Below are 16,221 nucleotides of genomic sequence, written 5' to 3'. Positions count from 1 at the left end.
CTTAGGCTATCTCATTTATAAGCCTGGCTTGGTGTGCCTGCCCGCTTGCAATCGTGTCACTGTCTGACCATGTTTGACTTCATCAGTGTTGCTCTTTATCTGAGGCCCAGGTACTGTGAAGTAGTTATGACAGAAGATAAACTTTGGAAATTTAATGTTTATTTCTGGTCTTTGTGACTGCTAAGAAAAGGCACAAAGAGATTGAACTGGAAGTCTTGGTATTGAGAAAGGAAACACAAGTAAGTTCTGCCTTTGAAAATGGTGCTTATATTGCTTTTAAATGTTTTTATTTGGAGAGTGCTGCTGATGACTTAGCATTTTGTAAATGAATTATATTGAAGCAAGCTACGGAAGAAGCCCCGTGCTGTAAATCATAGTATCATAGTGTCAGTCATGGTTGGAAGGGACCACAAGGATCGCCTAGTTCCAACCCCCCTGCCATGGGCAGGGACACCCCACACTAGATCAGCCTGGCCAGAGCCTCATCCAGCCTGGTCTTAAACACCTCCAGGGATGGGGCCTCGACCACCTCCCTGGACAACCCATTCCAGAGCTTCACCACTCACACGGTGAAGAACTTCCTCCTCACATCCGGCCTGAATCTCCCCACCTCCAGCTTCATTCCATCCCCCCTAGTCCTATCACTACCTGAGATCCTGATCTTCCCTCTCCCAATTTCCAAAATCACTGGCTAATTTATTTGTGAAATAACACTGTGAAACGGTAGTAATTAAATGACACAAAGAGAATCAGTTAAGGCTCACTAATGCTCCTTCCACCAGCATGTGCTGAGTGAGAGAAAGCGTGCTATCTTAATTAAAAGAAACGCAGGAAACTTAGTTATTGGAATGTGTGGTTTTTTGACTGCTAGAGGACTTGTGGGTGACTGAGAAGTGCATGGACTGGACAATAAAAAACAGATACGTGTCTTCATCCTCTGCTGGCTTGTTGACTCAATTGACTTGGATGGAATTTTTCAACATTTAAAACAAGTTAGAAGTCATGAATCATTTCTGCTTAAAGGCACAAGCTTTCATAGATTACAACAGTTAAGGCTCCTAACTGGTTGCATACATAAATACTGTTTTAGATGCGTACATTCTGTACTTGCTCCCTTCCAAAAAATGCAGAGGAAAGTTTTGATAGATGTGATACAGTAGATGGTACCTGTTAGAAGGTAATTCTTGTGCTTTAACTGTGGGTTTGGCATTGCTTTGTCTCCGTGCTGTTCCCTTCAAAAGCAGCCATCGGTGTGCAGGACCAGTGTGGCAGAAGGTGATGCCCCGGCGTACCAAGCTGTTTTGTGCCACCTTTGACAGAGTTTGCAGTTTATTGGTGCTTGATGAGAGAGGTTTCTCAGTTTTACTGTAGTGATCCTTGTACCCTTTTGGACTCTTACTTTTGGTGCCTCTGTGCTTGTATGGTGTGACCCTGTTGAGGAGTGGAAGGTCTCATTTTACCCAGGGTGCATGTGTATTGAGATTAAGATCAGCATTGTTTTGCTCTGTGGTGAATGCAGCATGTGAAATTTTTTAAATAGTTTTAATTATTGTGGCCAGTTGATTGCTGCTACAGCTAAGAGAGCTTATTCACAAGCATTCTGTACATGTGGCAGGCTTTATAATGAGGCTGTATTTGAGCTTTCTTGGAATTTGCTTTAAAATGTGATTTGGGGAAGGTAGGTGAGCAGTCAGTGGATGATGACAGGAAATAAAAACCATTCCAGATTAAAATGTATGTTCTTTTTCAAACACATTTTCAAGGCTAATTCATATAATTTGATGTAGTTCATGATTCATTTAGGAAGCTCATTTCTTCACTGATTTAATACCCATGCACCCAGTCAGCGTAGCACAGCTCTAGGCGCTGTGGTGGTGTTCATAGAAGTGCCAGCTGTGGCTTGTTCTTTTTCCAGACTTTAATTGCAGAGGAAAAAGGTGAGGTGTTTGTAGCTATACACATGCACATGCATGCAGATGTAAAATGGTTGAGGTGGGGGGTGGTGAGGGGGGAATAAAAAGGTAGACAAATAGGGAAAGTGAAAAGTGAAAGAAGACTCTACTCTTCTGGATGTTCCTTGCTGCAGCTGATTTGACCGTAGTGGACATTTACTGAAAGCTGTGTTTATTTTCTGCAGAAGGAGTTTTAAGAGCACTGACATTGTTGAGAATTAGTTTTGTTACACAGGCTAGGTAATTAGTGTTTGAGGCTTAATCAGACTGACCATCCTGTAACTGTAAGTGGGAAAACATGCAGTGCCTGCAAAAACAAGCCTAGCCAGGCTTGTCCCTTGGGTGGCCGCCTCTGTGCTTTTTATTACATGACCTTTGCTTTTCTCGTGCAGCCTGCTTCCCATTTGACTGAGGTCCACCTGTGAGTGGCGTTTCAGTCTCTGAACCTCACCCTGGAGCACATGCCCCATCTGTGGGTATTTGCATGCTCTGTAACAATGTTCACCCTTTTCAGTGTGTGCTGTCGGTCTTGGCAAACTGAGGAAAGCATTGGGAGGAGAAGGGTTGTGGAACCATAAACATGAAGAGCCATTTTAGGGAAGAACTCTATGAATAAGGAAGAACTGCCAAACATCTGAATTTTTCTTGGTAAAGCAAAATTAAACTTGATTTCTGAAGCTGGTGGTGTTTTGTGTTTGTTTGGTTTGTTTGGTTTGTTTGTGGAAAGCAAAAGAGGAGGAATTTATAGGTTGTTAAAAAGCTGAAAACTTCATAATAAGCCAACATTCTCATCCTGTTTACTCTCCTCTACCTCCCACAACATTTTATTTCCCTTGTAATAATTGGTTTGAACTTCCATCTACTTTTGTGGATCAAATAATTTTCATATAACTTCAGGATTTTTTTTTTTTAATATACTTTAAATCTTTCTTCTAAATAATGTGGGGGCTTTATAACCAAAAAAAAAAAAATCCATGAATACATTATAATTTCAATTTTCCTGGTGTGTGAAAGATTTCTGCACTAGGTCTTTATTGTTTTTGAAGAATTCATCACCCTAGTTAAGAAGCTTAATATAAATTAAAGAAGGTATTAAGGAACATTAAGACATCAAAATGTGGAGCGTTCTTTTCCTTTCGATTGCTCCAAATGCAAACAAGTTGAATAAAATGCAATCAAAGGGCCTGTTTGGAGAACATTGAGTGGCTTTACAGCTGTGCTGTAGAGAACCTCTGGTAAGAGCATAATTCAAATAAAAAGGCCTTTCTTTCCTCCTCCTAATTCTCTTTGTTGTGGTGACAACAGAGTACAAGCCCGATAAAAATTTAATCACCTTATCTTTTTAAAGCAAATTGCATATTTGTTTACACACAATATACATAACATAAAAAAGAAAAAGCTGCTATCCAATCCCCCTCCCCTTCTAATCACATTAAAGGCCCTTGCCTGGAAGTTTTAAAAAAAAAATAAATGTAAATGTTTTATCCTTTATTCTGAAGTCCCATTGTTCAGGATTGCTTTATAAAGGCAGCCCTGGGGAAGATGAATATCGCCAAACTTAAACTCTGGACCAGCGCTGAGCAGCAAATGCCTGGGATACATCAGTGGAGTTGGTCCAGCTTAACTGGCTTCTGCGCTACCTACTCCACATCAAGAGTTGCAGGCAAGATGGGAGGATTACAGACAGGCCTGTGGATCTAGCACTTTGATTTGAAGCTTCTTTGTAATGAATTGCCTTTGATTCTGTGTCAGATCTGCTAACCCCCAACTTTTTCTGCATTGTATTCATTTCTGAAAGACTGCTGTGGGAGAGATTGTGTGTTAGTACTGGTTTTGTTGTTGTTGCCTTTTCACTAGACTGAAATTTTAGTCCCTTGTGTTGAGTTCAAAACATTTTCAGTTGTTTTTGCTCACCATAGTGCAAAGAACATGAGCATTGTTGGGTTTGTTTATGTACTGTTCTATAGTACTGGAGTGCTGAGAAAATCCCAATCAAAAGTATCTCCTGGCCTACTGCTGACTGACTTAGGTCTGAGAACTCACTCATTGGATATAAATTTAGTCCCAGTGAGAGATACAGATTTTAAAATTATGAAAGCTCCTATGCTTAGTGGTTCCTTGATGAATTTTTACATACCTAGCTCTGTTCTTGGAGACATTTTTGTGTTTTTGTTCCCCTTGATTTGAGGATTTGATCGGCAAGGACAGTCTCAACAAGACCTGTGAAAATATGAGCTCTACAACAGTCATCGTAGACTCTATCAAATTCTCCTCATTGTGGTTTTGTCTACATATTTCTGTACTTCTTTACCTGGGAACTACTTTTTAGTGGCCCAGTGACAATAATTACTATTTCAAGACACTGTTCTGTCTCTGACTGTTTTGAATAGACTTGGATATTTCGAGCTGACTTGCCTGTGATTTTTCTGTTGTTGAATTCTAACAAGAGCCTGTCTATATTCCAAAATTTCCAACTGCATTGCATATGATTCCAGTAGTGATGTGATGTCCTTAGAAGTTCCATTGTTTCTCACACTCGCTCCTGCTGTGCCCTGTTTCAGGGAGCTCCAAGAATATGCAAACAGGATCAGTATATGGGTTGCCAATCCCTACAAGTATGCTGGGGGATGAGTGTAGCACTTAGGCATGATCTCAGTAACCTTAGTGGCCATCAAGTGAAAATAGAGTTTATGAATAGCCGCAGGTATGATGCATCAGCTGGCATAATTGCAGCCTTGCTAATGCACTGAAAGCACATATGTAGCCCCTGAGAAATGAAACTGAAAATCCACTTCTTTAGGCTAATGGGACAGTGTTGGATTTGAGGCCAAAAAGATTACCTCAGTGGTTGCCTGGTAGCTCTGCAAGTTGATGCATTATATTGTGTGTGCATTTAATTTGTGTAGCATAGACCTAGTACTCCTGAGGCATTGGATTCTATCATGTAACCTGTATTAAAACTTGTCTCTGGCATACAGAAACAAAAAATTATGTATAGCATACAAGTCATAGTTATGTTCCAGGAGCATGAAGTATCAAGTCATCCTCTCCTTAGGAGAGTTGCCCTAGAAGAGCTTAGTCAACAAATGCTTGGAGCACTCGATGGCAGCTGACATATATGTTAGCCTGTAAGACCAAGTCAGGTTTGGTAGTCCCAACCTATTCATACTGCAGTGTAGCCAACAATCCAAGACATGAAGCTCTCAAGTATGTCACTTCATTTTGGAGCTGTCATTCAGGGTTGATGAGTATGCTGGGTTAGGGAACCTCTTGGAAAACCCAGCGTGAGAACTGCAGGTATACTTCTGAAGTGTGTGTAGGCTTAAGTAATATGTAGACTTACTTAAATAATGAGATGATTGGAGAGCAATGGTGTGATACAGGGTGGGCATTTGTCAGTGGAGAAATCTGTCTTGTTACATGGCTTTGGATAACAGTGGACTGTTTGTATCTGGTGTTTGATTATTACATTGGGGGGGGGAGGGGAAAGTTAAAATATGACTGAGTTATATACACTTGGAAAATAAGATAATACATTCTAATCATCTTAGTGGAAATTGAGAAGTATAAAACTGTGGGGTGCTGGCTGTCCTCATAGTAGGCAAAGTATGTGTGGGGAAATTGTAACATGGTAATATTTTGCTCTTTCTTTGTTGTTTTTTTCCCAGTCAGAAACAGATGTTCAGCTTGCAATAGCAGTTAGGACAGAGAAGTCCCATTCCCATCTTTCAATCTTCCTTGACTGACAGAGACATTCTCTCTGGTTTCTATGGAGAACAGAGGTCCCCAGGACATCTTCATAGTGTAAAAATCCTTCACCGAGAGAGTCATTAGTCATTGGAATGGGCTGCCCAGGGAGGTGGTGGAGTCACCATTCCTCGAGGTGTTCAAGAGGAGATTGGACGTGGCACTTGGTGCCATGGTCTAGTCGTGGGTCTGTGGTGACAGGTTGGACTCGATGATCCTCGAGGTCTCTTCCAACCTTGGCGATACTGTGATACTGTGATAACCATTCAGCAGCCAACCAGGGTGGTGTGGTGCAGGAGCCTGTGCTCTGTTTACCAATATGAAAAATATCAGACTGAAAAATCACGACGCTGACTTCATGCAGAGGGTATGGCAGACTAATTAAAGGGAAAAAAATGCGTACCAGCTGAGCCTATAAAACTCTTCCTGACCTTGAGAAAACTCCCAGAGAGCTGTGGGAAACTCCAATCTGTCCCCTCTGAACTTTTTTGTGTTGTTGTTTAAATATAGTAACTGCTTTTTTAATTAAAAAGAAAAATTAGATGGCATTTCAAATTGTGTCCATGGTGCCTTGGGGACCTATTACAGTACAAATTACCCTATAGTATTTAGTGAGGTCTTGTTTACTATTGTGTGAAGCGAGGGTTACCAGTGTAAGGATGTAGGACAAGAGGGTCCTTCTTTGAAAGTCTGGCTCTGTACATGAAAGTGACGCCAGCAATTGGAAGCAATTTGTGGAATTGTTTGATTATATTAATTATGGCACCAGCAAACAGTGCTTGGGAAACAGTTTTGTTTTCTTGCATTCTTTCTTGATTGCTTGCAGCAAAAGCCAAGATACAGAATGTGCCTTTAAGGGCTGCCGGAGAGTGCAGTTCAAACCATTGTGTAGAATTGGCACCGAGCTTGAAAGAGTTGTGTCCGGCTGGATGTGAGAGTTTTCCAAATACAGCTTTGGCCTCAGCGTCACCTGGGTCAGCCTCTTGTATTAAAACAGCTTCTGTCTTCCTCATCAGGGAAGATTAGCTCTTTCCCTGTTCAGTAGGAGCCCATAATGAAATCCATGTTATTTCCAGCTGTACCACCTCTTATAATAATGTCGTTTGGTCCAAAAGCCTGTATAAACTTCAGCGGATACACAAGACTCAGTTCAGTTCACCGCTGAACTGTAGCCTTCTCTGATGTGGCATGGGGCAGCTGTTCCCCAATTTGTGGGAAAATGTTTTGGTAGTTAAGGATTTCCATGCAATGTACCAGGCTGTAACTCCAGGAACAACTCTGCTGATGCAGGCTGGCTGTCACAGCAATGTTTGGTCAGGACATGAGGCAGTCTGCTTCTGCTCAAAGTGGCTGTAAGGTGGTTGTGTTTTTTAGTGTCATCAAACAGTGAATTATGGATATTTTGTGTAAATCCCAAGTACCACACAGAGACGTTACAGTAATTTTCCTTTGGAAGGGAGGAGTCTCTTTCCAGTCTCCTTGTAGGTTGATTGCTCTCCCTGGCCAACTTTATGCTGTAGTCCTATTAATATTCACAAGCCAGGAAAGGTGATTATAGCAGGCCTTGTACCAGCCAGAAGAGAGAAATTATTATACTCTGGAGTTTGAAACTCTAGCAGAGGACTTGAGAGAGCTGACAGTAGATGTGGGAAAAGGTGGTGTGAATTGAAAATAGAATTACTGGAGAACTGTGAAGAGATTTACATAAGTAAATTCATTGCCTGATTTGTGAAAGTACTTGAAGCTCAAATCCTGAGCTCCTGAGGGTAGCAAGGAAAGGAGTATCCCATGTTTCTTGAATGAATCTCTGGTCAACTATTACACTGAAATTGTCTAGGTAATCATATTATGCTTGTTATCGTGGCAGTGAACACTTAGAAACAGAGTGGACTGGCTCCTGCAGGAACACTGTACTTAAATCTTTTGGCTAGGAAGGTTTGTAGGTGTTGACATACAATTCCTACATGATCCCAGGTTCTAGTTAGCTCAGGGCATTGTTTTCATCCTTGCTCTTTTGGAAGAACCATATATTAATGGCAGGCAGATGGGATGCCAAGTCAGGTAGGACCAGCAGTCTCTGGACAAATAGTAATCCAGTCTGCTAGATGTGGTGTGGCATATCTGATGCTCCTATTACAGTGTTTGTGGGTGGAATAACATAGTCCTTACAAAGTTGCTATTCCTGATCATCTATGGGTGTTTGAGGTTTTTTGTGGTGTTTATTTTGTCTGGGATGTTGAAGGAGAAAAATTACCTTCTTAGCTTGAATAAAATAAAAAGATAAGATACTGGATTTCTTCAGTAGAGGAGAAGAGAAGCAATTACTATGTAATAGTTTAAAGAGTTCAAGCAAGGGGATGTTTTCTGTTACTGTCCTCTCTGTCTCCTGCAACAGGAGAGGCTGGGCAAACTGATCCTCTGATTTTTGGGATGCTTCTGCTTTTTGTTTGAATCTAAAGTCCAGAACCTTACTTTAGGGTTACCTACATGTTGAGATTTTCATGCCCTTAGGGCACAGATTAATGACAACTGTTTTGTAGAACTGCTGACATGTTTTGGGACTAGGTGGAGAGCAAGTGTGTGCCTTCTGCTGTATTGTGGAGCTCTGAGAGCCAGCACGTCTACCACTTCTCTTAATGGTGCTGGAAACCAGTGATAGAGTTACTCTTCTTGTTTTAAAGTTGATCAGAGTCCGGAACAGGTTAGAGAGCTGTATTTGAACCTTGTGCCACACTTTGAACGTAGGTAAATGTGTGTGTGAGGTTTACAATCTTGGATGAGCATAAATAGCTCTTGCAAGAAGGAAAACAGTTATCAGAGTAGTTCATAATTGTGTTGTGCTGAAGGGTGGTGGATTCTTGAATCCTGCAGTACTGGCAAAAAGTTTCTGTTCTCTTTTAATGGTTTGTCTTTGCAGTAATCTGGAGGAGAGACTGTTATTTGTCCACTCTCAAGCACGGCCCTTCTGCATCAGACTGTGACAATGCCTCCAACCAGGGCTCTAAGTATTTCTGATTTCCAGGTCACCTGGCTTTTGCACTCTGTGTTAGCAGGAGAGTTGATGCAGGCTTATACTCCTGAACTGTGTAATGAGGGTTCAGGCTCTGAGGGTTCAATTTAAGGAAATCCTGAAATTGTGAGAACCAGCTGTTACAAATAATCCATTGTGAGTGGGGATTATCCCCAACCCTTTACCTCTTTCAAGTTCTGCTCTTTTTTGCCTTCCCTTAGTAAGAAAGAACAATGTCTGCCTGACATTTGCCTCGGACAAATATACCATGTTAACTTGTTCTCTGATGTTTAATCAGTTTTTTAATATTTGAATGTTGATGGGAAACAAGAAGCTGCAGGTGGTTGAGTCTTGTAGCTGCAGTGTACGAAGGAAGTGAATAGGATTTTTTGTTTACAGAATGGAAAATCAAATTCAGTTTCCCACTGAAGCCCTGCTCACAAATTCCTACATGGAGTGGTAGGTTTGGAGATCATCTCAGCAGGTCAAGAACAATCTAGGAATTTCTTAGTAATGAGTAGAAGATGGAATATGTTCTATTCCTGTAGTAGCTACTAGTGTGGCCTCAGTGTGGGTTGTTTTTTTGCTAACGTGGTGGTAACAATCCAGAACCACAGTACACTTGCTGATTTTTCTATCGGATGAACATTTAATTTTGCCCTGAAACCCAAGTTCTGATGAGTTGGGACTCTAGAAATCTTACAATACATTGTTTTGGTTTGGTTTTTTTTTTTTCCTGTTACAATTTTTAGTGTCGTAACAAAACTGTATTCATCCATGCTAATACTTTCGTGTGCTAGCAGGATAGTTGGCAGCAGGCTTTTTTACAAGTCTGCATATGAGGAGGGAGTTGTTGAAGTTCAGTAGAATAAATTATTCTCCTTGGCTGTGCTGGAGAGCGTGTCCTGCACCTATATTATTACACCTGTTTTCAATGATGTGTTTATCAGTTGCTTAAAAGTTATTCTTGTCTCTGGCTGGGCTACAAGGAGATACTGTATTATCTTGCTTCTCGTCTACAGTGTGTCTAGCCTTCAGTCTTCATAATTTTCCATTCAAACACAATGATTCATTAACCTTGGAAGAGGCAAGGCTATTCCTAATTATTGAAGGAATTTGTGGAAGTAGAAATACTGTGATGGGAGATCTGAAACATAAAAATTGGAAAAGGAGAGTGAGCTGAACTTCAACAAAAGGAGCAGAGACCACCCTCGAAGACCTTGTGAAGGAACAAAAGCACAGGGGAGCAGAAGGCTAATAAGGAATTAAACAAACCCACCCACCCAACCCAACAAATCCACCAAAAAAAAATCCCAAACCAACAACAGCCCACAAAAAACCCCACCCCAATCCAAAGTGAAGATGACAGAGGAGATTCATAAGGAATTAATAACATTCAGTGAAGGAGGATGTGGAGTGGAGAAGTTACCTAAAAGGTAAAGTAGGATCCAAGGTTGCAGGTAGCAGTTGCAGTAAAAATGTGTATGGGGAAAAAAAAACCCACAGCAGTGCTCCTTCATGCTGCTGTTCAGTTAACAACAGGAGATGAGATGTTCTGTCAGCTTTTGTCCTCCTTGAAGCTGAAGTAGTAGTAGTGAAAACAAAGCAAAAGTCAACCAGTGCTGGGTTTGGACATTTGTAGTCTGTGTCATGATTTGTGTAGCTGGTCAGCAAAGTGGGGATTGGAGCCATGGTTTAGTTGTCATGAGGTATTGGGTGAGAGGTTGGACTTGATGATCTCTGAGGTGTTTTCCAACCTTATTGATTCTATGATTCCATGACTTGTCATGAGGTTTTGCTGAGTGCTTGTGACAGGGAGGTGTGACTGACACTAGGAGACAGTGAGCATTAGAAAAACCACTACAACTACCTGAAGGGAGGTTGTAGACAGGCTGATGATGGTCTCTTCTCCCAGGCACCCAGTACCAGAACAAGAGGACACAGTCTCAGGCTGCGCCAGGGGAGGTTCAGGTTGGATGTTAGGAAGAAGTTCTATACAGAAAGAGTGATTGCGCATTGGAATGGGTTGCCCGGGGAGGTGGTGGAGTCACCATCCCTGGAGGTGTTCAAGAGGGGATTGGACGTGGCACTTGGTGCCATGGTCTAGTCATGGGGTCTGTGGTGACAGGTTGGACTTGATGATCTTTGAGGTCTCTTCCAACCTTGGTGATACTGTGTGATATATATATGGGTATTTTCCACTGTTGTATGCAAGGCATTTCTTAGAACTTTGAAGCTAAAATATTTTTCTCTTCTTTTTTTTATTTTTTTTTAAACACATGGATCTTTTCAATTTAATCTATTAGCAACTTGGCAAAATAAAGTAATTGTCCAACAGAGGAAGGGGAAAAAAAATCTATTAACGTTTGCTACGAATCCAAGTAGTACAAGCAGCACTTAATTAATGGAACAGATTTCTCACTATGTATTCAAGCTAACATAGCTATTGTTCAGGAGAGATTAGACCCTTAATGTAAGTAAGTTAAACTAGACCTCCATCTAAAAATATCCGTCATTTCAGCTATTAAAGGCCTGATGTCTTCTTCAGTGACAGATATATTTCCCTTCATTTCCTTGGTTTTGTGAAATGTAAAGCATGCATTGTGTGTAACGCGAGAAATCCGCCGAGGTAGATGAAACCCCGATTGTGCCTCCCCGCCGGCCTCCCCCCGCCTCTCCTTTGTGCTGCTCCCTATCACAGAGCCTCTTCAGCCCCTTAGACCTCCTGGCACCAAAGCAGAAAAACAGAAAGTGCCATTTGTTAGGGTATGATGCCAGCCACCTAATCTGTTTGCAGAATGAGGGCCATGGGATCTGGTTAGGGGATTGAGATACCCTGTGAATTTAATAATACCTCAGCTGCCTCTGGCTGTCAGCCTGGCACTTCACTGGTAGGAAATACCATGTTCTTCCATTTCTTCAGTAAACTTCTTATCCATAATACCTTATTTGAGTCCAAATAGGTGTTAAGTGCTGCAGGTGAAGTCTATCTTTACTTCTCCATATGGGGGAGTTTGCAATAGGGTGGAAGAGGGAAGATTGCTCAGTTTTGAGTACGTCTTCCACAGTACACATGCAGTATATCTCTTTTGCTTCAAAATGACTTTTTTCAAACATCAGAATCTTCACTTAAACACCTGAGATGATGTACCAAGTTTAAGACACATTGAGCCGTCCTGTTGCTCACTGATATCCTGGGAAGTTTTAGAAGCTCACATTATCCAAAGTGGAGTTTTTTGACCCTCATGGCTGGGACTTCCCCCGTGACTGCCACATCACTGAGACACTTGAACATGTCCAGAGAAGGGCAATAAGGCTGGTGAGAGGCCTTGAACACAAGCCCTACGAGGAGAGGCTGAGGGAGCTGAGGTTGTTTAGCCTGGACAAGAGGAGGCTCAGGGGAGACCTTATTGCTCTCTACAACTACCTGAAGGGTGGTTGTAGCCAGGAGGGGGTTGGTCTCTATTCCCAGGCAACCAGCACCAGAACAAGAGGACACAGTCTCAAGCTGCACCAGGGAAAGTTTAGGCTGGAGGTGAGGAGAAAGTTCTTCACTGAGAGAGCTGTTAGCTGTTGGAACGGGCTGCCCAGGGAGGTGGTGGAGTCACCATCCCTGCAGGTGTTCAAGAAGGGATTGGATGTGGCACTTGGTGCCATGGTCTAGTAGTCATGAGGTCTGTGGTGACAGGTTGGACTTGATGATCTTTGAGGTCTCTTCCAACCTTGGTGGTTCTGTGGATGAGAGGCTGCATCCACCTGTGGGTGTCATCTCCCTGTGCCCCTGCGGACTATGGACAAGGGTCTGTGGTGGCAGCTGAGGTGCCCTGCTATAGATATCCCCAGGGGAAAATGCTGGCTGCAGTGTTAATGCCACATCTCCTCCCTTCCTCTCTCCTTTCCGTCAATTAGCATTTTTTGGAAATCAGAGTCTCACGAAGCCTGCTAACATAAATAGAAGTGTTTGAGGATTTGTTTGCTTTAATTAATTTAAAGTGTGTCTTTCTGAAAGGATTTAGTTCAACATCTTTCTTAAACAGTAATGTGCCAGTAACAGCAACGTTAGTAATAGTGATAAGACCCAGAAAGGGAAACCGACTTGAAAGCAAAACTAAATGTTTCTTTGTCCAAAAAATAAATGGTCTTCCCAGGAAAGTGGAGGAAACCCTGTTCAGGGACACTTACAATTAGCTTGGTCAAAACAGCAGAAAACATGCAACCTGGACTAAATCCTGCAAAAGTAGAGAGCAGGACTGTGTAAGCTCACTTTTTGCTGGTTTTAATTTGTTTGGCCCCACCCTCAGCAGCACCCAAGATGTTCTCAGAGCTTGCTAAATAAGTGGCTTTTCATAATGAAGGCAGAGATTGTAAGCCTAATATTAATGGGATTTGTGGGAAAGCATCAATTGCAAACATCAAACCAGCTGTGTCAAACATGGCTATACAGTGTAGTAAAACTGTATAATGGATATGTGGCCAGGCCACCCCATACTTTGATTAATTGAACATTGCAAGTGCAAAGATTGTTATTATCAGACTTTTCACTCATCAAGGAAAAACAGTCTCAGTTGTTTTTACAATGAAATAATCATTCTTTTCTTTTTTTTTTTTTTTTTTTTTAAATCTGATATTCTTCCACCTGAAAGGAGGCTGCTACCAGAACTCTGAAATTCAAGATCTTACAGAACTATGTAAAATTGATCCTGCTTGATGCTGGATTTCTGCGGCCTTAGGCTAAATCATAGTTAAGTCATAGTTTATGTAGTTACATCCATCAGGTGTTGCTTTTGTTTCCTCTTGTGCTCTTGCATTTTATTGGCTGAAGCAGGACCTCTCTGCCTCTAACAGCCTCCCTGTGGCTGTGCTGCAGGGCATCAGGGCTGTTTTCAACCTCTGGTTATGAAATGGTAAACCAGCAGTTTCCTGGTTTTGCTTCAACACTTCCCCATTTCCTCTCTTGCCTTTGCTGGCTGGTGGGGATGCTGCCTGGGACAATTTGCTCCCTGACACAGCAAGATGAGAAGGTAGGTGCTGGTGCCCTGTCCCCCTGCAATCAGCTGTAAGTGCCTCTAGATGTCTGTGCTGGAGCAAATCACCTTTGCTTGGAGACCTTCTGTCTCCAGTAAATCATAAGCATCTCAATCTTTTTGTCAGGCTGTGATATGAGAATCCACATCTGACTTTCAATATGGGGGAAAAGAAGCTGATTAAGTGTTTGAGATAAGGTTATGTGACACCACAGGTTAAAAATACCTGAACTGAATTTGGCCACATGCCTGCAAACCACATTGCGGTGTGTTCAGGTGGCACTGGATAAGCTTCTGAGGGGTTTGCTGTCTTCTGCTTTAAGAAAGCAATTCTTCAGGAGCTTCTTCTAGGAGCTGCAGCCCTCTTCTTTTACAGGGTTTCTTTGGATGTTGCTATCTTGCATTTCTTATCTAAAATGTCACCAATGTGTCGAGCTAAAAGAGAATATAAAAGTGCAATAAACCCTAGCCATTTAGGAAGAAAAGGACAAATATTTTTGTTTGACACAGATGTCTGGAGAAAGACTTAAATTAGATCCCCAGAATCCTATACAGTTTCTACTTCCCCTAAAAAGTGACACTTGAAGCTCTTAACAAATGCTGTGCTTTAGCCAAAACAAACAAACCGAATCAAAACACCACCACAAACAAACAGAAGTACAAACAAAACCAAAACAGTCCACAGCACTCCAAACCCAAAGGAAAAATGAAGAAACACAAGCCACAAAAATTGGTTAAAACCTAGGCAGGTTTTAGACATTTAAGAACCTTCTAACCTTTAGAACTCTGTATAATTGCAGTGCTTTACCAGTTGGGGTTTTGTCATTTCTGACTTTCGTCTTTATGAACGTTCTTAGGGATGGGATGAATCTTTGGGGGATGTATGTAAATAGTAGGTAAGGTCTGCTGAGTAAAAGGCCTGGGTGAAAAGGCAAGTTTCTCTGGTTTGTTTAGATTTCTGCCTACGTTTAATATTTTAAAAGCTGTAGAAGGGTACAGCCAGGATACTGCACTGGATTTGGGACAGTCACTTTTGTGAACTGTGGAGGCTTGTTTTTCATGCGAGTTACCACATTCCAGAAGTGTGATGCAGAAATATGCTTTTCCTAATGCAGATGATGGTACTGTATTATTTTCTTTGGTTGATTCCAGAAGCAAACTTGCCTGTTCATTTTCCCAGTTACACTGAGATGATGTGATGAGTGCATTTGTCATACATGTTCTTGGTTTTTTCACAGATGGCCTGAAGCCAGATACCAAGATGCTTCTGACTGCTGCCTCCAAGAAGAAATCTAAGGCAGGGAAGGGGGATACCACAAAAGAGGATGAAAGCAGCAAGAATGATTCAGCCCAGCCTGTTACCATCTCTCTTCTGTTTAAAAGATATGTCTTTGATACGCAGAAGAAAATGATTCAATCCTGAGAATGCAGAAGAGGCCTCTGGTCACACCTGAAAGAACAGACTCTGAAATTAATTTGGTTGGAATGTGTTTCTTTTCTGAATGCATTAGACCTGTTCCTTCCTCACAAACAAAGCCTTGAAAGCGCCTGCTGACTATCTGCCCCCTTCCAAAATCTCTGCAGTCTGGTTTTGTTCTGACAGAATCTGCTTCCTTTGTCATCTTTGTGATGCGAGTCCTTACAGCCTGTCAGAGAGCATCACCTACCGCGTGGCCGTGTTCGAGTGTGCGTTCTAATAAAGCTGTTGCTTGGAAGAATTGTTTGGAAATTTCCCTTGCTTTAAGAAGTTTGCCACCAATACTAATCTAAATCTAGTCAAGATGTGAATTTATGTGACCACAAAGTGAAGCTGATTAGTCTAGGTTTACTTCCCCGAGCAAAGTTGGGGACAGAAAGCACACAATATGATAGGTGAACCCTGTAAGGGATGTTTCCCATTCCTTCAGCTGCAATTCTGTCAGATGCTATCTGAGAGGTGGTATGGATCTTTTTTATAAGTATGATTTGTATCTTGAAATGTTTTTCATATTAAACATAATGATGTGACTGAGACTCTGAATTGTTCTGTTTGCTGTTCCAGAGGTTCAGAACCTAACTTCAGGGACATTTTATATAGCCTTGCTGAATTTCCTCTGTTTTGCAGGGAGTTACACAGAACCACAGAATATTAGAGGTTGGAAGGGACTGTGAAAGATCATCTAGTCCAAGCCCCCTGCCAGGGCAGGATCACCTAGAGTAGGTCACACAGGAGTGCATCCAGGTGGGTTTTGAGTGTCTCCAGAGAGGAGACTCCACAACCTCTCTGGGCAGTCTGTTCCAGTGTAGTGTCACACCCACCCCCCCAGAGAGGACTGGGGTGATGTTTGCTTTCTTTCAGTCCTCAGGCTCCTCTCCTGTTCTCCACAACTTTGCAAAGATGATCGAGAGTGGCCTAGCAATGACTTCTGCCAGCTCCTTCAGCACCTGTGGATGTGTCCCATCAGGACCCATGGATTTATGCATATCCAAGTTTATCCCTGACCCAGCC

General features: G+C 42.0%; 1 protein-coding gene across 1 annotated transcript in view; it reads left to right on the top strand.

The window, feature by feature from the left end:
• EEFSEC (eukaryotic elongation factor, selenocysteine-tRNA specific) overlaps positions 1-15,740 on the top strand; it is a 129,840-nt gene extending 114,100 nt beyond the window's left edge. Inside the window, exon 7 of the mRNA XM_068163781.1 lies at positions 14,972-15,740. Within this exon, the coding sequence (XP_068019882.1) occupies positions 14,972-15,156 (185 nt within the window). The 3' untranslated portion in view covers positions 15,157-15,740. The remainder of the gene's footprint in view (positions 1-14,971) is intronic.
• The last annotated feature ends 481 nt before the right edge of the window (positions 15,741-16,221 follow it).

Source organism: Melanerpes formicivorus, unplaced genomic scaffold (assembly GCF_026170545.1).
Source record: "Melanerpes formicivorus ecotype bairdi unplaced genomic scaffold, bMelFor1.0.p_v2 SCAF_74, whole genome shotgun sequence".
Lineage (NCBI taxonomy): Eukaryota > Metazoa > Chordata > Aves > Piciformes > Picidae > Melanerpes > Melanerpes formicivorus.
The sequence above is the reverse complement of the archived record's forward strand: the minus strand, read 5'-3'. Positions and strand labels throughout refer to the sequence as shown.